Here is a 26,289-nt window from a genome sequence, read left to right as displayed (position 1 = left end):
GCGGGCAGGCCGGGGCTGATCGCCGAGGGGAGAGCCGCATCCCAGTCCGATCCCGCGGGGGCGCCGGCTGTGCGGCCCAGCCCGGCTCCCCCGGCCATGCTGTCGCGGGGGGCGGCGAGCGGGCGGGCGCTGCGCGGAGCGGGGCGGGCGGGCGGGCAGCGGGCGGGGGTCCGCGGCCTCCGCGCCTCTCCGCGGGCGCGGTCCGCCATGCCCTCCTGGGTCATAGACCGGTACGGCCGCAACGACGTGCTGCGCTTCACCCGGGACATGGTGTTCCCCACCATACACTTCCCCAACGAGGTCATCATTAAGGTTCACGCCGCCAGCCTGAACCCCATCGACCTTAGCATGAGAAGTAAGTGCCGGGCCCGAGGGGCCGGGGACTGGCCGGCGTGATGGCAGGGGGTGTGCTTGGGAGTGTGGCTTCCACATGTCCCCCGGCGTCCAAAAGCGTGCAGGCATTGTCACCGCCCTGCCCCGGGAGCCGCCTGTCGCGGCAGTGCCAAGAGGGACCCTCTCAGTGTCAGGAGTGCCCCCTCGAAGCACTTGTCACTCACCCCCCGGCCCTGTGGTAAACCCACCTCTTTGAAACTTGGTTTTCCAAGTTCTTAAGGGAAAAGGGTACAAAAAGCCTTTCTGAAGATGCGAATGTGTGTGTTGCGGGGGGAAGCTCTTAAACTGAGTGACTAATTGCTGTCCTCTGCAGGCTGGCATCTTCCTTCTGATAGGAGCATAACCCTGGCAGGGTTTATCTCCTTGCCTTCTCCCCTGTCCCCACCGTCTGGGTGGTGGTACTCTCTTGGCCAAGAGACAAGCCCTCCCAAGGAGCAGCCGTTTCCCCTGAGAGGTCCTGGATTTTATCATCTCTGTGAGGTGAATGGAGCTGAAGGTCAAAGCTCAAAGTTGGCACGCGTGATCTAATCCAAACCATGCTGTTCGTTTTCATGCTCCTGCATCCTGAATTGGCATCTGCGTACCCGCTGTCCTCTGGCCCAGAAAATCTACAGCTTTGACTAACTCTTTGTATTTGACCCATTTAATGAGATTTTTCCTCGGTTTCAATGTTCAAAATAGAAGGAGGAATTTGCAGTAGTAGAAGACTTTATATTTCATGATTCATAGATTCATAGATTGGTCCAGGCCGGAAGGGACCTCCAAAGGTCATCTAGTCCGACCTCCCCGCAGTCAGCAGGGACACCCCCAACTAGACCAGGTTGCCCAGGGCCTCGTCGAGTTTCACCTTGAATATCTCAAGGGAAGGGGCCTCAACCACCTCCCTGGGCAACCTGTTCCAGTGTTCCACCACCCTCAGGGTAAAGAACTTTTTCCTAATATCCAATCTAAATCTCCCCTTCTCCAACTTAAAACCATTGCCCCTCGTCCTGTCACTGCAGGCCTTTGTAAACAGACCCTCCCCAGCCTTCCTGTAGGCCCCCCTCAGGTACTGGAAGGCCGCTATGAGGTCTCCCCGGAACCTCCTTTTCTCCAAGCTGAACAACCCCAGCTCCCTCAGCCTGTCCTCATAGGAGAGGTGCTCCAGCCCCCTGATCATTTTGGTCGCCCTCCTCTGGACCCGCTCCATCAGGTCCATGTCCTTTCTATATTGAGGGCTCCAGACCTGCACACAGTACTCCAGGTGAGGTCTCACCAGAGCAGAGTAAAGTGGCAGAATCACCTCTCTGGATCTGCTGGATGAGAAGTGATCTTGCGTATCAAATCAGATTCAGGAGCGTGCGCAGAGATACCTGCAGGAAGCCTACCAACAAAGCTGTAATTTGTGTTTTGGGTCGCTAATAAATGAATTTTTAAAAATCTTTGTATATAGTTTTGAGTTTGATTATGGGACATTTGCTGTCTGAGGATTCCTGTTGCATGACCCACTTGATCTGCAATTAGTATTTGGAGTCAGTAAAAGTATTTGGAAGAAACCGCATTTTCATCCTGCTTTCGAGGTGCCTGCTTTTGTGTCTGTTTCATTTCTTTTCAGCATTAAAACTCTGGCATAATAGGGCACCTGGGCAGGCTTGTCCAAGCACTTGAAAGGGCATACATGCTCAAATGCAGACTTTTTTTTCAGGCTGAGCAGTTATTAGATGGCTAATTCTGCGAGTTTGCACCATTTAGCTATTGTTTACTGAACAGAAGTTCAGGTTACTCATTTTAGGGGATGTGCCTTAATATTTTTTACAATGATGCTCATGTTGCTTTTTACAGTACTTTATTTGAAAAGACAAATGGAAAGCTTGGAATTCTTTTGGATATGTAGCTACATGATGCTGTTGGAAAACAGAGTGTTTCCAGCATTTCCAGCAGACTTAGAATTTCTGACAGTGTTCTCACATACTAAATATTTTTTTAATGGAGAGCCATTTCATGAACAAATAAGCCAGAATGATATTTGCTTTTTATTTGTAAACTCTATAAAATTGTAAAGTATTGTGGATTTTTTGCATGCCTAAATTATTACAGAAATGAGGCACATTAGGTACAGACAGTGCTTTCTAATTGGAATTGTCCAGTTAATAAATGAAAACGCAGTATGGTATGTTATGGTTAATTTCATGTTTTGCAGGTGGTTATGGTGCAACTGCATTAAATATGAAGCGGGATCCCCTGAAAATCAAAAGCGTGGACACTGAATTTCCATTAACCCTTGGTCGAGATGTCTCTGGTGTTGTTATGGAATGTGGACTAAGTGTGTCTTATTTCAAACCTGGAGATGAGGTGATACCACCAATCTTTTTTTTTCTATAATGTATAGTTAAATATACAGTAAGATGTTCAGCTTTCATTTTCTTCTTAAAAAAATATTTTTTTTTAAATGTTGTTACACGCTGAATGGAGACTATCTGGCGGTAAATTCCTAGAATGCTTCCTCCCTTACTGCTTTTTCCCTGAAAAACATGCTCTTTCCTGGACTTGCTTCTGCAAGTTAATTTCTCTTCTGTTTTTTAATTTTTGGTCCATTTCAGTGGTAGCAAGAGAGGAATTTATTTATTTATAACTGCACGCTCATGATGTTGCTTCATTTTTGACTGAAGATAGAATTCTAACAAGAAGGGATTAGTTGTTATATTTTTTTTCTTGAGTAAGTTAGTTAGGATAGGAACTCTGGCATAACCCAAGAACCATTTTCTGAGTCCACACATAAATACCAATATTGTTTGCTTTCACCTTCACCAGGTGCTTTCATACTTCACCAGTTTTAGAACAGCAAATTCTGATTCTGCTCCCACTAGCCCCATCCCCACCAATCTGGGCTTTCTTGGCATGGAAGTAGTTTGGAGTTTTTGAAAAATTCTGTCGTATACACAGTATGGTACAATTTATTTACATAGCTCTGTAGTCCTTCATTTAGTCAGTCTTGTGATGTTTTTTGTATAAATAGTAAGCTAAACTGATTTCTGATAAGCAATAGTGAAGACATTCTGCAAAATGGAAAAAAAAGATTTGTTTAATGAAGAAAACTTTTCTGTGTAGGTACAATCATGTGCAAAGTCACAAAAACTGATAGTTGTTTTCTGTTTGGTTTTAGGTGTGGGCAGCAATTCCTCCATGGAAACAGGGCACTCTGTCAGAGTTTGTGGTAGCTAGTGGAAACGAGGTAAACCTTCAAAAATGTGGCTAAAGGAAAAAACCCCAAAATTTTAAAGACTGGCATTTTTTTCTTCATTGTCTAAGTAACTGTTTATTTCTTAGTGCTTGGATGGATTTAGACTCCAGGTAGTTATGAAGATAGTTGAAAATGTAGAATACACAATCTGCAATTCAGTAAAGCTTATTTAAATATTTCAGTGTCATGTAGGATCTGCTGTGTGACTTGGATAACGATTGCTTTTATTTCAGGTGTCTTTTAAGCCAAAATGTCTCAGTCACACGGAAGCTGCCTCCTTGCCATATGTAGGTCTCACAGCCTGGTCTGCAGTTAACCAAGTTGGAGGACTGAACAAGAGTAATTGTAGTGGGAAAAGGTAAGTAAATAGTTCTGATGCTAAAACTTAGTGTGTCATTTTTACACTGATTAGCTGCTTCTAAGACCTGTCCAACAGCGACAAAGATTGTTATATCATGGTATACCCAAAGAGCAGCTGGCCTGAAGATACTAGGTTCAGTCACAATTACTAAGAGAGAGGCTTCTTTAGAGGGAGACTCAGACGAGGACACTAACTGAAGTGTATCCAGTCACTTTCTGCTCGTTTCCTCTATATAGTGACTACGTAGAGGTAGTCCAATGTATATCTTATATATCGGACTATATAAAGAATTTAAGGAAGGCACCACTCTCTCTCTGAGTTATTTTGGCAACTCACAAAAAGCTCTCAGCCACAGAGGTGTGGTTCACTCAGTTCCTGCTTGCATGGGCTGTTTGGAACAGACTGGTTTTCCAGCTTTTTAGCAAAAATGAGTAGGCGACTGGGTCTCATTTGACCTGTAGGCCAGAACTTTGATGAGGTCAGGAACGCAGAAGAGAAGAGGAAAACGTGCAAGATGAGCAGCCAAGTCAAATAGAAAAATTGGCTTTGTTTATCAGCCTGTTAATCTGACAATGGCAGATGGAGGACAGAAGAGGAAAAATGCATTGAAAAGATGGAGCAGATACCATTTTTTTCCCGATAATTGAAATTTGCAGTTATTTTGGCCTTTGTATGTTTGTGTAAATAGATAGCAAAATGTTCAGAATGGAAAGGAGGGCAAAAGTTAAAATGCTGGAATTGAAAAATAATCATTAAATCACCAAAAATTTAGATCACAAAGTAATTATATTGGGCAGTAGGATCCAGATGCCTGACCTCCTCTTATCTTGGGTGTTACTGTTGTAGTGCAACACATAGCAAAGAACACTAGATTTGTTGAAATTATTCACCCACATCTTTAAAAGATGAGTGAGTGAGTAGTTGTTCATATGTCATGGTAAATTTCATCATGAAAATATCAAGTAATTGTTTGTTCTAAAGATAAACAATGTTTTGAGAAAACGAAATTGCGAAATTTAAAGCAATTTCAAAGAGATGGCATTGAAATTATCTTCCAGCTGGTGATAAAATTCTAGATATGTTGCCTTCCTTTTTGTTTTCCAGTATGTAGACTTTTTTATTGTCTTAAGTTTCACACATAAATAGAATTGCCCTAAAGATATATTGATAGGCTAGCCTTGTTTAGGTATCTTTCCAATCTTTGGTTAAGTGTTTGGATTGTTAAAAGAAAAATTCAATCTTCATTTATATCGTGTCTTTACATTTAACATTTACTTTTATGTTCGCAATAAATATTTAATTACTCTGTCAGCAAAAACATTTTAATGTGCTTATAAAATTATGATGTTTCCCATCTAGAAGTTTTGAATTGTAAAAAAAGCAGAGAGCAACTTACGTGATAGTAGCTTTTTTCCCCTGAAAAATTTCATGTAGGAAGGTATATAAAATGCATTGAAGGGATTGTGCAAAAGTATATTCAATGAACTCTCTCAGGGCAATAATTTCAAAAGACAAGAATTTACATAATGTTTCTTAATTTCTTGAAATAATTTAATATGTTTGGCAAGAAGTTACCTACATATGTAATTTTATGTTGGTCTTTTTGTCTCCTGTAGGTGTATGTAAATAGCTATGTAGAAGGGTGTATATACACAAAAGAGTGTGTCTTTTTTTGAAAGCACAGCTGTATTCCTTGATGAAAGCTACTTCCCTGATACTTTATTGCAGTGTTAAGACATCTTAGAAACAGCGAAATTTTTCTATTGGTGTGTATTGTTTTCTTTGCCTCTTTAAGGTGGAAGGGTGGGCTAACCAGATATACTTGCTATCAGTCTGTATGTTGGTGTGACAGGAGTATCTGCTGCATCTGCACATGCTTTCACAAATTCTGTTTTCACAAGTTACCTGAAGTGTGCTCACATTGGTCGTCATGTCTCCTGCTTCACTATAACTCCAGTTGTTTCTCCGTAACTTTTATCCTGTGCCACTGTAATTTAGGTCAATTTTCTTGCACAAGCTAAAAGTGAATGTTCTTGTTATCCAAAATGACGCTGTTGTTTTGAAGTTCTCTGTGGATAATACTTGGAGAGCTTCTCACCTGTGCCAGTGTCCTGTTTTGGTAGAAAAGGGATATGCTTGTTAAACAATAGCTGTTAAATGCCTTGCTTGCTGTATTCACAAAAAGCGTTATAAAAAAACCACCAAAACCCTGACAATTTGAGAAGTTCTTGAAAAAGTTTATGTTAATATTCAGTAGAGGTCTTTTATATAAATACAGAGTCAATATTTTATGCATTTAATTATGCTGGGGAGAGATGCTGGATTCTGTTACTATAAGCTATTAAACGTGCACTCCTCGTTTATATTGTTACAGTGAAAATTTGAATGATATAATACCCCAAGAAAATAGTTTTTTCAAAGTCTGTGTGTTATTTCATCATTTTATCTCTTGAGAAGGTATAAAATGAGTGTAGGTTGTAAAACTTCCTGATAGGGTAAATGCTTCTTGATACAGGAATAAATCTCTTAGGGACATTTTGTTGGCATAATCAAATGGAATTAAATTTTATATATATATAAAATTGATATATTTATTCAATAAATATAATATTTTTATTTGGCATGTAGCTGAGTCACTAGAAATTGTTAGTTGTTTATAATCTGTAGAAAATGTTAGTCCTTGATCTGTACACCCACTCCCCACCCACTGTGTCTTTTGGTAGAGGGGGGACACAGCTGAAACAGGTCCTGCCTCTCTGATGCTAGTTTCTGACCACATCGTAGTTTCAGGCAGGGCCCAGGCAGAAGGGCTAAACTCTCAGAGCCCATGGAAAGCTCATCTGGAGAGATCTGCTGACGCTCTGATGGTTTGAACTGTTAGAGCCTCAGATGGGGCTTGGTGAATGCTGGCTTGAATTATGTGCCTCTGTCAGAAGGGAGCAAAGCCTGGGGGATCAATGTTTGTTTTGTTCTTTTGAGAGAATTAGTTCTCTTGGATCTCTCTTCAGATCAAATAATTTGTTAGTTTGTTCCCTTGTGCACATGCTTATATCTTAATTTACTCCTGACCTCACCTTTGCAGTGAAACGGGTAGTTTATCTGATATGTTTTCTCCTGGCTGTGGTTTTCCCCAGGCAATGCAAACAAAACTCTGCCTGCTTTTGCACTTTCCACCATCTGTGGTCCTCCAGTACCATCCTAACAGGTCCTGCATCTTCAAACACTTCCCCACTTTCTTGTGTTGAGCCAAACAAAATGTCTTGTTATCCTCAGTGCTGTAAAAAAGCTCATCTGTTGAGCTGCGGCACATGGATCTCCTGTGCAGACATAGTTTGTCTCTGAAGCCAAGAGCTTTCTTAAAGTCACGATGTATGGAGAGAGTTTTAAAAATTAGAAGGTTTGGGAGAAAAATAGCCCATGTAACATAGGAACAAGCCAAATCTGGAAAGTATTTCTACCTGAAGAATCTCAGGGGCTTCCATTGAAGGGGGAAATAAAGAGAAGTCCGAGCCAAGCAGCTCCCCAAAACTGATAATGTTACCTAAATGCTTGAGCAAAATGTACATTTTAAAATGACAGCTTTCTCCCAGATTTGTAGTGGAAGAAATGCCTTTTAAGCAAGGAGTAAAATTGGAAAGGCAGTTTGACAAGGTTTTTTTTGAAAGGATTTAATTGTGGCTGTCCTTTGTAAGGATAAAGATGGGCTTAACCCACTATTTTGAGTGTAGCATCCCTGAGCCTTTTCAAGTATAATAAAATTGAAATATGAATGTTGCTTCAGGCATCTGTTGTTAGAAGCATGGTTCTGAGGATAAGTACTTTTTGGCAGATTTAAGAGCTGCAGGCATTGTGGTTTCAGATTCTTAATCTGAATTTTGCAGCTTGGATCAGTGAAATAGGAGGGAACAGAATCTGATCAGTTACAGAAGAGGAAGCATTCTAAAATGGATACTGTGACCAAAGCCAAGTCTCTTAGGTTACTTCAAAGAATTTTTGTAAACTGAGACTCCAGGTTGTATAGTACAATTTTGCCCTGTAAAAGGCAATTTCCTTCAACATCCAGCACAGTAAGATCTAAAACAGGACCATCACCAGCTCCTGAAGATACCGAAATTTTTCTGGCCAGCAGAAGTTAGAATCATAGAATCATAGAATCATAGAATGGCTAGAGTTGGAAAGGACCTTAAAGATCATCTAGTTCCAACCCCCCTGCCATGGGCAGGGACACCTCTCACTAGAGCAGATTGCTTAAAGCCCCATCCAGCCTGGCCTTGAACACTTCCAGGGATGGGGCATCCACAACTTCCCTGGGCAACCTGTTCCAGTGCCTCACCACCCTCACTGTAAAGAATTTCTTCCTTATATCTAATCTAAATCTCTTCTCTTCCAATTTAAAACCATTGCCCCTTGTCCTGTCACCACTCTTCCTGACAAAGAGTCCCTCTTCAGCTCTTCTGTAGGCTCCCTTCAGGTACTGATAGGCTGTTATAAGGTCTCCCCGGAGCCTTCTCTTCTCCAGGCTGAACAACCCCAGCTCTCTCAGTCTGTCTTCATAGGAGAGGTGCTCCATCCCTCTGATCATCCTCGTGGCCCTCCGCTGGACCCGTTCCAACAGGTCCATGTCCTTTCTGTGTTGAGGACTCCAAAGCTGGACACAGTACTCCAGGAGGGGTCTCACGAGCGCAGAGTAGAGGGGCAGAATCACCTCGCGAGACCTGCTGGCCACACTTCTCCTGATGCAGCCCAGGACACGGTTGGCTCTCTGGGCTGCCAGTGCACACTGCCTGCTCATGTTGAGCTTCTCATCCATAAGCACTCCCAAGTCCTTCTCCTCGGGGCTGCTCTCCAGCCATTCTCCACCCAACTTGTATTTGTGCCTGGGGTTGCCACGTCCCAGGTGCAGGACCCTGCACTTGGCTTGGTTGAACTTCATGCAATTTGCACGAGCCCACCTCTCCAGCCTGTCTAGGTCCCTCTGGATGGCATCCCTTCCCTCCAGCGTGTCAACTGCGCCACCGAGCTTGGTGTCATCAGCAAACTTGCTGAGGGTGCACTCTATCCCACTGTCCATGTCACCGACAAAGATGTTAAACAGTACTGGTCCCAGTACCGACCCCTGCGGAACACCACTCGTTACTGGCCGCCACCTGGACATTGAGCCATTGATTGTAACCCTTTGGATGCGGCCATCCAGCCAGTTCCCTATCCACCGAGTGGTCCATCCATCGAATCCATGAGTTTCTAATTTTGAGACCAGGATGTCGTGCGGGACAGTGTCAAATGCTTTGCATAAGTCCAGGTAAATGACGTCAGTCGCTCTGCCCTTGTCTACCAAGTCTGTGGCAGTATTGTAAAAGGCCACCAAATTTGTCAGGCACGATTTGCCCTTGGTGAAGCCATGTTGGCTGTTTCCAATCACTTCTTTATTCTCCATGTGCCTGAGAAACATGGAGACTTTATTCTCCAAGTTCTGAGAAACATGATGTTCCCCAATCTTATGCCAGGCCTTTGTCTTGGATCTTTTGTCCTAGAATTAGCAAATGGGTCCAAAGTCCAAGCACTGTTTGTAACTTCAGCAGCAAGTCTTTCTTACTAATTCACTTTCTGAAGTTAAGTTAATAAACTATCCAGATGAAATTTTTGAACAGTGATGAGGCTCCTAGCAGCAAGGTTCTCACACAACTAAACTTGCATCCATTTTTATGAAATTTAAGGTAGCGTGTTCAGTTAAAATGAACTCTCACTTGCTAATAATTTGGTAATTTACTGTTTCATTTTCTTGCTTGTGTGCCAGTTTCCACAACCTGGCATTTACAGGGTCTCGTTGAGATGTACTGAACTAGAAAAATTCTACTGCCTTTTTTCTAAAGAAAAAGGCAGATATCTTAATTTTATAGAACTTAAACTTGTTTGTGGTGAAGCAACTTCATTGTATTTTTGTCTTTCTGTTAGATAAATATTATACAATGTGGGAAAATTATGTTCCATATATTCTGAAGTTCCCAGTCTCCCTAAGTAATGTGATACTGAAATACTTTTAGAAGTATTTAGAAGCACCAATTTGTGTTACAACAGTGGAGTCTGTGAGACAGAAAAACTTAACTGCTTTTGTCCCAACCTAAGCAATTATGTTTGGGAAAGCGAGGACAGGGACAGGGGGTTTGGGTGATAAATGTTACTGCCTGACAGCTCCACTGTCTGGATTTAGTGGAAGGCACATATGAGGAAGGCTCTTTGGCTGTGCTGAGGTAATGCACTTGGCACAGGAAACATTATCTGCAGTGTTAAGTCACATTATTTGCTATCTGAAGAGTTAACCGCTAAGTAACATTGAATGACAAAAGCGATCTTTTGCTTAAAATAATTTGGTGTCAGAGATGTATAAGAAGCATTAGAATACATAGTTGCTATAGATCTTATTTAAAGAACTTTTTAATGTATTTTAATTTTCTCTTACAGAGTATTAATATTAGGAGCTTCAGGAGGAGTTGGTACATTTGCTGTACAGGTAATATAAACCAGCATGCCCAGGATCCATCTTCAAACTATTCAATATGAAAAAAAATTAAGGGAATTGAGAGAAGGAATAGCGAAATAGCAAGCTACTGATAGATCTGATCAATATTTCCAAAAGTGAAATATTTTCAGATTTATTGATTTCCATTTGTAACATTTTATTAGTTTAAAGTAGTAGAAGGGACTTTCAAAGAAAGGAGTTGTGAATGTAGGTAGTGAAGGATTGCATTTCACAGTTCGGGTGCAGGAAATCTCTAGCTGGTGCAAGTTGAGATATGTAGCCTTTTTTCATTACCTTTCAGTCAGCTCTGCTCCATAAATTTGAAAAGAACTTAGTGTATGAGTAGAAAAACTGATTGAGAATGTATCATCTACAATAACTATTGTAGGTAGTCAAATGGTATGAGAGGCACCAGACTTTTATGTATAGTGTATGTAAAGCACAGTGGCTTCGATTAACTTGCCCTGTCTTTGCCCTGCTGCCCTTTTGTATTTTATTGAGTGCTTTATTTGAAGCCTTATTTATCCTGAGACCTGGTATCTGTAAGTGGCACTAAAATAACACCTCCTTCCTCCACACCAACTTTCCCTTCCCCAGAACCTCCTTAAATATTGATAAATTCTAATCATAGTTTGTCTGTGGGATGTGTGACAAGTTGTCCTGTGTCAGAATCCAGTCTCCCCACTCCCTGCTAAAGGTGCTCATAAATATAATGAGACTTTCTTTTTAACTTGTTCTCAATGTTTCACTAAATTTTAAACTTTGGACTTCTTTTGGTTTTTTTTATACTTGTTTTTAGCTACTGAAGGCCTGGGGTGCTCACGTGACAGCAGTTTGTTCTCATGATGCCAGTGCACTGCTGAAAAAGCTTGGAGCAGATGATGTGATTGATTACAAATCTGGAAATCTGGAAGAGCAACTTAAAGCATTACCCTTGTACGTGTTTGTGTTGCTTAATACTGAGATGAAGGAATTGGCGGTCAGACCTTCTGCCTTTTGATTGCTTGACTCCAGTCTATCAATCAGAACTCCCTCTCTTTTTTGTTTTTTTCCCCATTTCTAAAGCATTACTTTGTAAAGCAAATGCATCCCAGCCCTTTTTGAATGCAGTGTGCCAAGTGAGTGTCCCAAGCACAGATTTCATTGTAAGATGAAGCGAGTTAATTGGGCTTGTGGAGGCAAGCTCACTGCCACATGCTTCTCTTCAGTGATTGTGATTTGAACAGTTCTGTCACTTTCCCTCCAAGGTTCTTGGAACATTTACAAAGCATGAATAAATTAAAATAAGTGTCAGAAATCCTGTGTGAGGTTAGGAAATAGTAAAATTCATCTTCTAGAGGGAAGAACTATGTCATGAAACAGTTAAGTGACTTGCCTGAAGGTCTTTACTTCCACTTGAGTTGCACAGTGGCTAAATTTCTCTTCTGTAACATTGGGTATGGCTGCCTGTGATAAACAGTCACACTTAGCTTGTCACAGTTATGTTTAAACTAGCTTGAGGGTTTTCTCTAGAACTGAAGTCTTTTTTTGGTTTTGTAATCTTTCCGTTTAAACTTAGTCTACTGTGACTTGTATTTTAATACTGTATTTACACTGCTCTTTTTAGTTAGAGCAGGTTAACTTTCTGGGAGAGGAAATAGAAGCTGTTCAGTCTATGAATGAATCTTATTGGTAACTGTGCTAAGAAGGGATGTGCCTTTAACTATGGTGTGGTTGTCAGCAGGCCTGAGGTGAACTGTGAGGGTGCTGGCACTGTCCCTATGGGGAGGATGTGCAGCAACTAACTTAACAGTTTGCAGGTGGTGCTAAATTTGCCTTTGTGCAATTCAACATCTTAAATGCTAAACACCCATTCTAGCAAGTGACCCTTTTTCAGAGCTATCAACAGCACTGTCTTGGGGTGCAGGTAAGACGATCAGTCAGGTTTACTGAGGGGAATGGTCCTAATTCCCTCCCCTTTTCAGTTGTACTGACTCTTCAGACCCCACAGTGAGCTAGTTTTTTTTCTGGAGCATTAGTTTTCATGATTTTAATTTCTCTTGTTGGCAGGTAACTGTTAGGTTGACTGAACTGTAACATGAAATCACATCCTTGGAAGACAGGCAGGAAAACTGTCTTTCCAGAGATAAGAACTTTTCTATTTAATTTGCATAAAGTATTTTCCCTCTTATTTGTAGGTTATTTGTATTAGATGTATGTGTATATACATTTCTATTGCAATCTGGAGATTGCTGGAAATGTACATATGAAAATGAGCTGTGCATCTAACAGAATAGGTGCATAGCTCCCTGTTGCCCTATTAAGCCTTTACAGGCTCCCATGCTGGGATAATGAGAAGGAATGCTGAAATTGTGGCTTGTTGCCAGAGGCTGCATATACCCATTCCATGGGGGTAAGATTTTTAGACCCTTTGCATTGTTAAGTTCTACGTTGAATAGGTAGATGCGGAGAAAAGAGCTGTCAGTAGAGGTAAAATGTCCCCAAAACAAATAAAGAGATCAAAAAAGAGTTTTAGAAGTGAAGCTGAGAATTCGGTCACAGGAAAAATGTGAGGAAATAAGAGTGAGTATTTTTTTTTATGTAACTTTGGCCACTGGAACTGACTTTCACGTGAGTACAGCATGTACAGGAGATGTTCCTAGTCAGGGCGTGAGTCCAGACTGGTTTTTACATGCGCATACCATATTGTTCAATGCCAGAACCAGACCTCAAGCCTGTTCCAGTAGCCTCAGTGAGAGGGCTGAAGAGATAGAGCTCTAGAAGGCTTTAAGCAAGTAGAGAATGCAGTTGTGCATCTAAGAGTCTGCTTTTTGGAGTTTTAAGTGCTGTTTAGGTTATCTAAATAGTCCGTGCCTGCTGTGCAGCGAATGGGTAATAACCTGTAAATTTAACTCCCACTGTACAGTAAAACTGGAATTTAGCTGCAGTCTTGGGACTTTCTTGCTGCTGTCTTGCAGGCAGATTATTTTATTGCATTGCAGTGACGGATAGAAAGGTAAACTATAGCCAATTTCTGATATGAATTAGCTTAATTATGATGAAATTGTTTTTACCATATTGTGATTTTAAACCCATTGTTTACATGTCTGCAGATTTGATTTCATCCTAGATAATGTTGGCGGATCCACTGAGAAGTGGGCTCTAGATCTCCTGAAGAAATGGACAGGAGCGACATACGTTACCTTAGTGACACCTTTCCTGATCAATATGGACAAACTTGGAGTGGCTGATGGCATGTTACAAACAGGAGTCACTGTTGGTTCCAAAACTGTAAAGGTATTTGACAAAATCCTATATAATTTAATATTATGTAGTACTCTAGTGGCTTCCTTTATGGTTTGGATGCTGGCTCTGTGGCTCATCTAGAGGCATCGGTTGTATTTTCCTCAGATATCATTAAGTATACTTCAGATGCATTTTTATTTTTTCCTTCTTTCTTGCACTGAAAAAAAAATATGTTGGGGTGGTGCTGATTGGTGTATGTGGTAGTTTGAAGTGCTTTGAAGTTTTGCTTCTTTATTGTGCTTTTCATTGTGGCCTGTTCTATATGGCCTCCCTAGTGAGTCCCGCTGACAGCTCGTGTTTCACAGTAAACAGAGCAAATCCCTGCCTCATTGAAGTGAGTGTAATTTTGCTACTTGCTTTAGGCTGGTTGGGCTTTCTCTCGAAACGTTGTTCCATGACTGATTCTCTTCATCGTATTCCAGCACCAGAGAGTAATAAAAGTGGTTGAGGGTGGCTACAAAGCCTTTCATCTCTTTCATGTTCATGTGTCTGGATGGTGATACTGATTTTTCTAGTTTTCCTAAGTGGATCTTAAAACGTTCTGCCAGTGGCCAGATCGGTGAGGCTTTTGAGAACTTTAGCCTTTCTTCTCTCAACATGTGTGCTTGCTCTCCAAATGAACGCTTTTCAAGGAGTTGCTATGGTATTCCTCTGATGGCATGACTGAATGAGATTCTAAGTCCTGCACCAATACTTTCAAAGGAAAGCTCAAAAACAAAATTAAAAGGCTGGAAAGAAATAATTTAATATTATTTCTCAGTGTGCATGTTTCCATCATGAGGAGCATTGTATGCCATGCATTAAAAATTGTCTCTCTGTGGCAAATGATGGCTCTCATTTCTGTAGTGACCTACTCAGAGGAGGTGCTCTTGACTTGTGCTTGTGAGATCTTCCCAAAATGCTTTTCATGTGAGCTGCCATCTGTCATTGGATGGTGATGACTTTGGCAGATGTGGTGGTGGAAAATTTAATCACTGACACTGAGGTGGAAGGTTCTAAATGTCACTTTGCTGGGTTTATTTCACCCCCTTTGTGAATGTGTGTAATCATATAGCACCGTTTCTCTCTTACGTAATAAATAATGCTGTTTCTAGCTGCAGAGACAAGGGTGTTGTTTTTCTCAACTAGCTGACTTGTGCAATTGGACACAAAATTCACCCTGATCCTATTGTGGTAATACAACATCCCTGTCTGTACATTTAATCCACATGCTTAGGTGACATTTTTTTCAGACACTGGCATATAATTTCCATGTCTTTTTCTTAAGTTACTTCTCTGGTGCTTCTGTCATTAATTTTAGTTCCAATTTCAGCTTCCTCTCATGGTTTTTTAATATATTTGTGATCTTTCTTGCAGCATCTCTTTAAAGGAGTCCATTATCGGTGGGCATTTTTTATGCCAAGTGGCCCAAGTTTGGATGAAATAGCAGAACTAGTTGATTCTGGAAAGGTATGTCAGTAACGGTTGTTTGGGTATTTGTGCTGAAAGGGGCACTGCTTTGACTCAAAAAATGGTGTAGTTCACAATTAGGGAATAAAATGTTATGAGAATCACAGTGAGGAAATCTAATTAAGAACTCAGTCGCTCCCGTTTCTAACTTCTGCCTTTTGCAGGGAATTCAGGAGTTCGTAATCCTTAAAACTGTTCTACCTTCTACCTCTCCACCCTACCTGTTCTTAAAAACACAAAGTTTACTGAGTTACGAGAAAAGAATGTCCAGTGATTGTTTTTTTTGCCAGTGGGAATCATTTAGCATGAACTCTGGTGTTGAAAATGTTATGTTTTAAGAGGCCTCATTTGGTTCGTTTGGTCTGGCTGAACATGACTGTGTGTATCTGCATATGAAAAACTGCCTAACCTGGATGATCAGGAGTCCTGCTTATAATGTGCACAGAACTAGAATATTCAGGTTATTGCAGGTGACAGATGGCAGAGTGGTGACAAGAATCTTGTGGTTCATTATTTCAGTGCTTCAGAGTATAACGTTTGTGCTCATTCAGCACAGTGACTTGGAATATTGTGAGAGTTCATAAGCTTTTGGGGAATATCTTTGTGGACTTGGGAGAAAGGCGTGAAGTGGCAGATAAATTACTGCTTTTCAGATCTTTTCAGCTGTATGAACTTGTTACAAAATGTGTGTGAGAGTGAGCAGTTGATTGCCTGGTTATTTGACTGTGTGGTGCAATGTTCGCTTTTGCATATTTTCATGTTGCCAAAATTCCCAGAGTTGGGAATATGGACAACTGCTGTTAATTTTTCTGTGCAGTACCTAAGCAGAAGAGGAAGCAGAGTCTGCCATCACTGCTGGTAATTCCAGGATGTGAACTATCAGGCCATCTTGTGCTCAAAATTTGTGCATATTAGTAAAATTTAGATCTCTCAGAGTTTGAGTGTTGATCTGCTTTTTTGCTATGCGTTATGTACCAGAGTTTGGAGAAGAGTCGATAAATTGCTGTCCTGCTCAAGGCCTGATTGCTTCTGTTTGCCACCTCAGTGCTGCTGATAGGAATAAAAATTTTCCTGAATTCAGCCAGTGTTATTCCTTGGTGGTGTCCAGTGTGCTGCTGACACAGCCAGTGGAAAGTCTGTGTTGCCTAAAAAAGTCACCTACTCATCAACAGAGGCTGCAGCAGCAAATCAGCTGTGGTGAAGTGCGTTCCTGGCTACACCTTTGCACTGCTCTAGCGCTGTAGTCATTATCCCATGGTCTAGAAAGAAATCTTAGAAGGTGCTCCTCATCCTGTGATTGCACTCAATCACACTACTAAGTTGTAATTGACTACAGAAAGAAATAGAAATGTCCTTGTCTTCGTTCTTACCATTTGTCCTGATTCTTAGCTACTCACAATTTGTTTTGTGTTCTGTTCCTACCTTGTATGCAAAACAAATGCAGAATATGCCCATGAAAGCCTCTTGGAAAACACCTGTTTATGCAATAGAGATAGGGCTTAATTGGTGTTCTCTGCCTAATAATCTGGACAGGTGAATTGTAATGCCATTTAAAATGTACATCATGCATATATGAATGTCTTGATGTACTTTTTGTTGTAAGATGATCATGAGGACAAAGATGTTTGCTTGGTCTTCTATTCTCTGTGCAAAAACAGGTCATAATGTCAGACTGTTTATCTGCATAGTCCTTATTGTAGCAGTATTTTACTCTATGTTGTAAAATGTTGTAAACACCCATGCTATCAATCATCAGTATTTTATAAGACCCAGATGTGTTCCATTTAGACAGATGTTAAAAAGACTATGACCTTTATTGTCTAGGCACAAGAGTTCTCTTAAATGGACAGATCATCCATTCAGAAGAGCAGGTGTTTGGAAAAAAGACAGGAGAGAATTACTGGAGGAAATGTATCATAATTTCCCGTAACTAAGTGAAAAGAAATATTTATGTTTGAATAGGAAGGAATAAATGAGAATTTAAAAAAAACCAACCAAACCTCAAAGAATAACAGTGTAGCAAGAAGACTTGGGGAAGCCGGCAAAGTGAGGTTATGTAGTTGAACTTCTTAGTTTTGAGTGAATACAGTTTTGAGTAATGAAGATTTAGTTATTTTGACATTTCAGTGAATCGTCTTTTCTGTTACAGACAAGAGATTGTACTCAGTGTGAATAGGAGAGCAATTGGAGAGCTCCTGAAAATGAGAGGCTTTTTTCAGGAAAGTATAAATCATGATGGGGGATTTAAATGAAGGAAATCAAAAAGAGCTGATGATTTAAAGAGACGATGTTACAGCAAGTGAAGCTTTGAAGAGCATACCCTTGAAGCAGTTACAGAACATATTGATTTGTCAGTGTTTTTTCTTTTAGTCCGTTTGCACCAACACAGATTTTTAGTTCTGATGAGTGAATCTTTGTGAAAATGATGAGTGAATCTTCCTTTGCGAAAGCAAAAGGATTCTCAGTCCTTCAGTGGAGGAAGAATAAGCAAAAAGGGCATTTTGTTTAAAGATACTTGGTTTTCACACGGATGATCTTTGTAGCAAGGAATAAAAGATTTGCAAAATGTCAGCTATGAGTTCTTTTAACAGCCTTTGTTAATGGGGACGAGAAGGGGAGGATTTGATGAGCTGGGAGTGCAAGGAAGGAGAGTAATTTTCCTTTTGTAATTTACCTGCACATCAGCTCAGCTCTGAGGATTGTAAAACCATTTTCAGTTTATGAGCTCTTTTCTCTGCCTTGCAGCTGGACATCTGCAAAGAGGCTATTGTAAGACTGAGGAGCTGGGAGGCTGCTGCAACAGTAGTGGGCATGGAGAAAATCAAGTATTTCCTTGTCAAATTTTAGAGATACTGGCTACTTTTTAAACTGCTGGGAAGTCCGTGTTGTGAGTTCAACTCCACCACTTACTTAATTACGACCCAGTAAAAACAGACTTAACATGGGCTCCACCAAATGAGTTGATGAAGTGTGTCAGAAGCTGGGGCTCTCTTTCCGTGGCAGAATGTTCCTGGTGAATTACAAGGTTCTCCTCTAAAGACAACGGAAATCAGCAGAGCCTTTAGCTCAGGCCACAGATCTGCTGGCACACTGTTTGCTGAAGCGTTGTCACTGGTCTCTGTTGCCAGCATCCTCACTAACAGGCTTCTTAGGAATTAGTTTGATGTAGTTGTGGTCAGTGCTGTGGATTGAACATTGACAGTCTTGGTTTTCGCTATTTTCTTAACTTTTTTCTCCTTTCTAAGGATGTGCCATTTAGTCCTTGGTGAAAGCATACCAAGCTCTTACAACTTGCATTGCCTTTCATAAAGCCCCGATGGAGGCTGAAAAGACTCCTTAGTGTCGTAAGGGGGAGCACTAAGTATGTTGTATGTTCCTGCTGGACCATGGTAGGATGTGGGTTAACAGAAGCCCTGCAGCAATTTGAAATCCAGTGCCATTCAAATGCAGTGCAGGTGTGTGTGTGCAGTATTTCAGGTGGCTTTAATGCTCTGTCCTTCTAAGCAGAGTTGTATCAGGTGGGCTGGTGGGTAAAAGTTGGTTTTGCAGGAGGGAGGCTAAGGAAATCATGACATACAGATCATTCTCCATGTTGTTTGCTTTCTGGATAAATGTTGCAGCACAGGCACAGATAAGAAAAAAATTGCATGGCTATAGTAATGTAATTTGTGTCCAGTGGTGATGATATATTTTGCTGAAGACACAGGATGCTTTGGACTTAGTGACAGGATGCTGGCTGGTCTTTCGCTGTCTTCCTGTGCAAAGCTGGGCAAATCACAAAACCTTTTGCTACCGTTAATTATCTACTAATGAGGACTTTATCCACCTTGAGTGATTTGCTCTGAGATACCCTGTTAAAATGTGGAATTCAATGGTTTTCTATTGCTAGTCTTTGCTATTCAGGAGGTAAATAACACAAAAGGATATGGTCATCCATTTTGACATTACTTGGGGTTTTGAGTTGTTCAGACAGTGATGATTTAAGATGGCTTACATTCCTCCTGCTAGCAAAGGTTATCACAGCTTCTTGACTCTATCCTAACCCCTGTGCATTGATTTGTTTCCAGTTCACCTGCTTACAGTTCTGCAAGTAACTTTTTCCCTGGCCTTTGTTGCACAATTGTTGGAGATTTCTCTCATCTGTGTGAACATCAAGCAGCTAATGTAACATATTGAGTCCTTGAACGTTCTCCAAACCTGGCGTCTCTAGATGTGGCCTTCTCTGCAGTAATTCCAGTCTTTGTTTTCATGGCTGTGCTAAGGTATCTTAAGGTACCCAGGGTGACTTGCCCTTGGGTGGCGCCTGCTTTACTCTCCCTATCTGAAAAAGGACACTTGGGTTGCAATTCTGTACTTAAATGTCTAAATTGACTACAGATCAGTCCTTCTCCCCACTCTCTCCAGTCACTCACACTTGTTCCAATGACCATCTTTCTCCATGCTAAATTGCAAAGCTTGCACATTTTCTTTCTTTTTTTCTGTTTTCTTGTTGCAGTGCTTTTGCTTGCCAGGTTGGTTGGCTAGAGCCCAGAGATGTTGATCAAGGAGAGGTTGCCAAAAGCTCTGTTCAGTCCTTTCTCTTCCAAAAGGAACTTCTGTCTGCATTTTGTCACGGCCACCAAAAAAAACAACCCTGTGATTTTTATTAAAACACATCTGCTCCTGTTCCTCCAGGACACGGTAGCTTGCTTATGCTCTTTATGAGATGCTGTGTGATTACATCAGAAAATGTCTGTGAGGAAGACTAATGGAAATTTTGCATACTGGGGAGAGATAGGGTTTGAATATGTAAGTTTGCATAAACCATGATGAAGTCTGGAAAAAATTTGTCACATACCAGGTATTTAATCAAATGTTTTGCCTCAGCCTGACGTAATTGCATATTCTGTAGAAAGTCAGTCCTAGCGTTCTGAGCTCTGGTCTCCTAATGCAGGGGGGAATTATGTCTAGCACACTGGTGAAATGTGGGCTCAACAGGACAGCTCGTCTGTTGTGAGTTTAATTTGCTGAGACCTGGGGAGATGCAGGTCATGCAGGACTATTCTAATATATATAGAATACATAACGTGCTTTCATATATAAGTATATATATACTCATATATATATAACTGCACTAAATTTTGTTCTGTCTTAAGTATACGGTAGCATTGCCCCAGATTGATTTAATTACCAGCATAAATATCAGGACAGCTACCATGAACGTGACTGCCAGGGGATCCCAGAAGACAGATTTGCTCTTTCCTTTAGTTAATAAGTTTTTCAGCATAGTTCAGTAGATAACTAAACCCAGGATCTTCCTCGCTTCTACTGATTTAAGCTTGGGCTAGGCTGGCACACACTACAATTCTGGGCTTGTTCCAGTTTCTTAGTGCTCCTCATTGTGTTCTGTGGAAGCTGTTCTGCCAGAGACAGTTAATGAACTAGAGATTTTTTAAGCCACTTCTGCACTCCGAACCATGCCCTGATACCCTGCTTAACTGGGATTTATCTTCTAGCATTTTAATAATTGTAGATGATACTCACGAGTTACTGTGGGCTGCTGTTAGAGGCTTGATGTGAAAGAATGTACTTTGGCTTGAAAAACAAACAAAACCTGCTAATACAGTTGTTTGTAAGATGACTGTGGAAGCAGACCCTGAGACACATGCTTTCCACTCCCATGTCTTAACCACTGCACCACCATTGTCCTCATGGGTGTATGAGGCTGGATTGGTAGATCATTTTTACTTCTGTTCGGCATTTAGAACAGAAATACCATGTACCTGATGTCCTTTAATGTGCTCTTGGATCAAAGTACATATTTTCTGAAATAGAAGTTAATCAAAACCATAGTAGTGTATAGTTGCAAAGCTACCCATACAACATGTGACCATAGCCAGCTGTTCCAGAAGATAAAACCTTTAATCTCTGTATTCAGAGAGGGTTGACCCTAGAACCTAATGATGGCAGGCAATATGAAGCTCAGCATACATTGTCGCACACCATTTTAAGGGGAAGGAAGGATGAAGAAAGAGGGTGGGATTAAGACCCGAAGAACATGAAACTTCAGTACAGCAGAGAAGGAGGTGCTCAGCTAAAGGGAAGAAATGACAGAAACAGCAGTGTCCCAAAACAGCATGTTTTCCATGAGATGACAATAAAGTGCTGAACAGGGAACTAAATATTTAGTTACAGGACAGGGGCTGTTCTTTGTAATGATTTATGTTCAAGCCTCCTATTGTCACTGAAGGCCAAAGGAGAGTATCAAGCTCTGCGTTTGTGTTCATATACCACATTTGTGCATGGTGGTAATTTCTGATGGAAGAAATTATCTTCTAACCTTTATCTATCTAACCTTCCAGCCTTTATCTTCTAACTCAGCTAGTCAAAATGGCAAACAGGTCTTTTCCATTACAGCAAGGCCTCAAGAGGGTTTTGAGGTCTGGTGGAGCACATCGCAGCTCTCGTTCCGTGCACGTGCAAGTCTCTTTTCCAAAGCATGTACGTGTGAGCAGACTCACAGCTGCTCACCCAGGCGTAGGCGGGGTGTGTGGACGGGGAGGCACCCTGCAGAGCAAGGCTGCTCTGCAGCTTCGGCACGGCCATCCTTTACCAACCCGGGGGAGAGCCAATGCACTGTCATTGCCCTTGGAGAGAGGGGACCTTTTTTCTTTTACGCAGTGGCTTTGAGGCCCCTGAGGTTCAGTTGTCTCTCTCCTGAGAATTTCACAGAATCACAGAATCTTCTTGGTTGGAAGGGACCTTTGAAATCATAGAGTCCAACCACGAAAAAAAAAACCACAAAAAACCCCAAAGCAACCACACAAAACAAACACCCACAACCACACACCACGCCCACCCACAAACAGACACAAACCAACAATCTCGGGCGCTAGAGCATGCTCTGAAGTGCCATGTCTACACGTTTCTTAAATACCTCCAGGGATGGCGACTCCACCACCTCCCTGGGCAGGCTGTTCCAGTGCCTGACCACTCTCTCAGTAAGTAATTTTTCCTAATATCTAACCTAAACCTCCCCTGCCGCAACTTTACACCATTTCCTCCTGTCTTGTCATTATTCACTTGGGAAAAGAGGCCAACACCCACCTCCTTTCAGGGAGTTGTAGAGGGCAGTGAGGTCCCCCCTCAGTCTCCTCCAAACTAAATATGCCCAGTTCCCTCAGCCCCTCCTCATATGACTTGTTCTCTAATTTCAAGGCTCTAGCTCTCCCTCCAGCGGCAGGAAGAAGCTCCACACTCAGTGAAGCGACTTGGTGCTAATAGGAGGGTCAAAGCCGTCTTCATTCCTTTCGTGTCCCTCCTGATAAATTTGGACCGAGTCCTTGCCCCACAGAAATGGGGACCTCCAAGGGTGGCCTTGAATTTGTCATTAGCAGGAGTGTGTTCCTGCTGACCGGTCAACTCCTGCCAGCGCCTGATTGCTGGATTGGCTGCGATACCACTTCTGTGCGCTATGTAGGATAGCCTTGATCAGCATCAGCAATTAACTCTCTTTATTTTCCCAAACACATGAGTTCATTTCAAGAGACCTGAGCTTCATTTCTATAGTATGTCCTGCATCGGAGAGAATGAAGAGGAAGAAAATACCCTTCAGGCCCAATGTGTTTTCAGACAAACATTTCAATGCGGGTGTGTGTAATCCTTTCTCTCCCAGACTTTAGTTTAATCCCTTTTCCCTGAACAAATAGGTGTCCTCTGGCAAGGAACTGATGTGTGGCTGTAAATAGGCAGTGTTTTTATTATCCAGTTAATCTTCAGTTATTATCACACATTCAACAAACAGCAGACGCTCCCCTACTTGTTTGTCTGCTCACAGGAAGAAATTTTATCTTAGTCAGTGGATTATGGTAAAGGCTGAGCGAATCACTGTGCGGCAACACGGTCAGCCCTTTCGGGGTTATTCAAACAATGGCACTGACCAGCCAGCCAGATAAAACGTTTAATGCTCTAGATTGTCAGGATCATCAATTCAGTATTCATGTCTCTCTATAGCACTGCCTAAAAGCGCGCGTTTAAATGGAGCTAGAGGTTACATCAATGTAGCAGATGGGCTTTGGGTGCGCGGTGGCTGCAATACACACGGTGTTTTGAACTGTGAGGCTGAATGCAGGGTTCCTCTGAATCCCTGTGTCACCACTTTTCAAATGCGATCCTTTGAATTTTACCTAATAGGCTGAGGACATACCTCGCTCTGTCAGGGTTACAAGCTGCAACCTACAATAACTGACCGCAGGCAGCAGAACATTGAAGCGTCGTCTTCGTTTTTTTCTCAGTTGCTGCACATGTCTGAAATTAACTTCTGCTTTCCCCTGAAATCCCTTGTGCTTCACATCCCTTGTGCTGCTGCGCTGCTTTCTTCCCCAGATACCATTCCCCTGCTCGGGTCATCTGTGTCCACGCTCCAGCAGGCCGAGGTTCTGTATTCTCTTTTTTTTTTTTTTTTTTTCTTAACTGAAGCACAGCACTGTGTGTAACTGCCATTAACAACGAGCACTTGTGCAAGTGCTGCACTCGCGCTTGGCTCAACAAGGTTACTGCACTGTTTTGTTCCCAGGCTTCCGCTCTGAAAGCAAGGGTAGGTCTTCCCCAAAACAGTCGCTGCTGATCAGCAGCACGTTCCTCCTGCCGACAGTCATGGCAGCTGCAGTTTACTCGGATGCTCAGTTTACCCAAAGCCATTATCTCATTCAGTGGTTTTGCTGCCCTGAGTCCATGTCCCTGACTTTGCTGAGGCCCGAGGTGGCATTTCCATTCTGTGCTGGATGATTTTTGTCTTGAGCGTGATCATTCATGCCCCACATTCTTCCCCAGGTGAGCAGCAGCAAGCGTCACACCGCATCTTTCTGGCTCCTGCTGCGTGTTACTATTTCTTTTGCTGGAGGTTTGTTTACAGGGATTGTCCTGGCAGAACAAGGGGAAGAAATTACCCAGCCTTGTATCCTGCAGCAGGGCGGGTTTGAGGCAAGGTTGACTATATTTATTTGCACAGTTTTGTCATAGCGATTTGGCTGCTAATTCTTTTTCTTTGGAGGGGCTTCACCCATTCCTACTTTCCTGCCATGTAAAGTTTCACATTACTGCTAAGCTTGCCTTGACAAAACAAAAAGGAAAATTTAGTGACAAGAGTATGAGATACTGCAGTGCAATAGGTAGATTATTGATGTCCTGGATTACTGTTACCATGTAAGCAAAACCAGTAGTTATTTTAGTGCAAAGAATGGGCTTCAAGGTAAGGTGCTGTGTATGAATAAAGAGAAAATTAGGTGTGTTGAGAAAAGGACCTACATGAGCACAGACAACTACCAGGTTGCATTTGTTGTGCTGTTGGGGAGGGTGCTGGAAAATGTGTGCATATGAAAACCTTTCCTTGGTAGTGCCACGCTCTCACCTTCTAAGTAGCTTGTCTGAATACATACCCCTTGCCTTCTGGTAGAGGTAAACAAGCCTTTTGAAAGACAGCGCCATTCTGATGCTGGCAAATTGCTTGTCTCCTTATTGCTGTTGTATTCCTTTCCTATTTAGCGAGATGCATGTTCTACCAGGAGAGGGCAGTTACCAGTTCTGGAATACTCAACGAGATAGAGCGCATGGTAGTAGCTGTGAGGAAGAAGCCTGAAGATATTTTTTCACTGACACAAGTAACAAGGATCTTTTTCTAGCACAGTAAATAGGATGTCTGCATCTTTGTTACTTCAAATCTTCATCACAGCAAGAGCGAGCTGCAGACTCATCTACTCTTCGTGTTTTCCTCTGATAAGAGAATTACCATCAGTTCATGCAAGAACATGCATTGGGCGAGTGTTAGGGGATCCAAGGCAAGAGACCAAGCTGGGGGTAGGCAGGGTCTTTGGGAGGGGGAGGTGGGAGGTGCTTTTCTACACAAATCTATTTTGCCCTTTGGAAGGCTGTCACAGAGCTTGACGATAGAAAAAGCCTCATCCCTTGGACCAGTAGTGACAAGTATTTTTCAGAAGCAGCTGGGATTTCTTCTGCCTCTGTCAGTACACCGTGATGTGTAAAGAAAATGTTCATAGTGTTTCTGGGCTCCTTAGTTAATAACGGGGACAGGGACTAGGGTAATTTCACCTTCATTATTAGAAATGAGTCTAAAACAATCCAGATGGCTACTCTACAAAATTAATGCCAAAGTAGTGGTTGATGCAAGCTGGGCTCAATGATGTATGCCTGTTGGAAAACACAGCGGCTGAGTTTTCAAGTGTATCTAAATGATTCAGCAACAAATGTTTGTGGACTTTTTTTTTTTGTACTTCACTTGTGGCCAAGTCTTTTAAGAGTACTGAGGCACGTACCGATGCAGATAGGTACTAGTTTCATAGGTATCTTTAAACACCTGACCTTTTGAAAATTCTTGGGTTTAAGAAGAAAACCAGTAGACAAATAGGAGAAAAAAAAATGTTCTTCTTTTTCCTCTGTGTATAATTGTGGACAACAAAAAGCTGAACCGCAGTGTCATCTTTCAAAGGGACTTAGAAGTTAGAGCCTTGCATGGTGACTTTATTGTTAAGAGGTGAGGGTTCCAAACTGTGCTAGTAGAGATGTTTCAAAACTTGGGCAAAGAGCAGCAGAAATTCTTCTCCTGCATTTTCAGTCCCTGAAAAAGGTTAAAAACTAGTGACTGCATCATTTGGCAACTTCTGCCCTAAACACTATAAGGAAAGCTCCCCTCTTTCTTCCTACAGTTTTGAAATGTGAAGGTGGTATGTTTTTTTTATTCCTAATACAGTGAACCCTTTTTCTTTATTCTGTAGATTCAACCAGTTATTGATGAAGTCTTCTCTTTTTCTGAAGTTCCAAAGGCCTTTCTGAAATTGGAAGGAGGACATGCACGTGGAAAAACAGTGATTGATGTAATTAGTAACAAATAAAGTATCTCTAATCATTATTCTGCCCTCAGTCAGTCCTTTACTGGTAAATTACACTTGAACATTAATTGGTACATAGCAACTGTTTCTTTTTTAAAAGCTCACACAGGATCCATAATTTAAAAAAAAAAAAAAAAAAAAAAGAGTCTTGTTTTAGAAAAGCCTCTTATTTGTTCATATT

At 41.7% G+C, this 26,289-nt stretch overlaps 1 protein-coding gene across 1 annotated transcript; it reads left to right on the top strand.

The window, feature by feature from the left end:
* Window positions 1-96: 96 nt before the first annotated feature.
* Window positions 97-26,229, top strand: RTN4IP1 (reticulon 4 interacting protein 1). The gene is made up of 9 exons (XM_074150577.1): window positions 97-355; window positions 2,573-2,724; window positions 3,536-3,604; window positions 3,847-3,971; window positions 10,434-10,482; window positions 11,291-11,427; window positions 13,584-13,767; window positions 15,133-15,225; window positions 25,995-26,229. Exons 1-9 carry the CDS (start codon window positions 97-99, stop codon window positions 26,109-26,111), a joined length of 1,185 nt encoding a protein of 394 aa, XP_074006678.1. The 3' UTR covers window positions 26,112-26,229.
* Window positions 26,230-26,289: the final 60 nt, after the last annotated feature.

This window comes from Numenius arquata, chromosome 7, assembly GCF_964106895.1.
Source record: "Numenius arquata chromosome 7, bNumArq3.hap1.1, whole genome shotgun sequence".
Classification (NCBI taxonomy): Eukaryota; Metazoa; Chordata; class Aves; order Charadriiformes; family Scolopacidae; genus Numenius; species Numenius arquata.
This window is presented reverse-complemented; position numbering and strand designations above follow the sequence as displayed.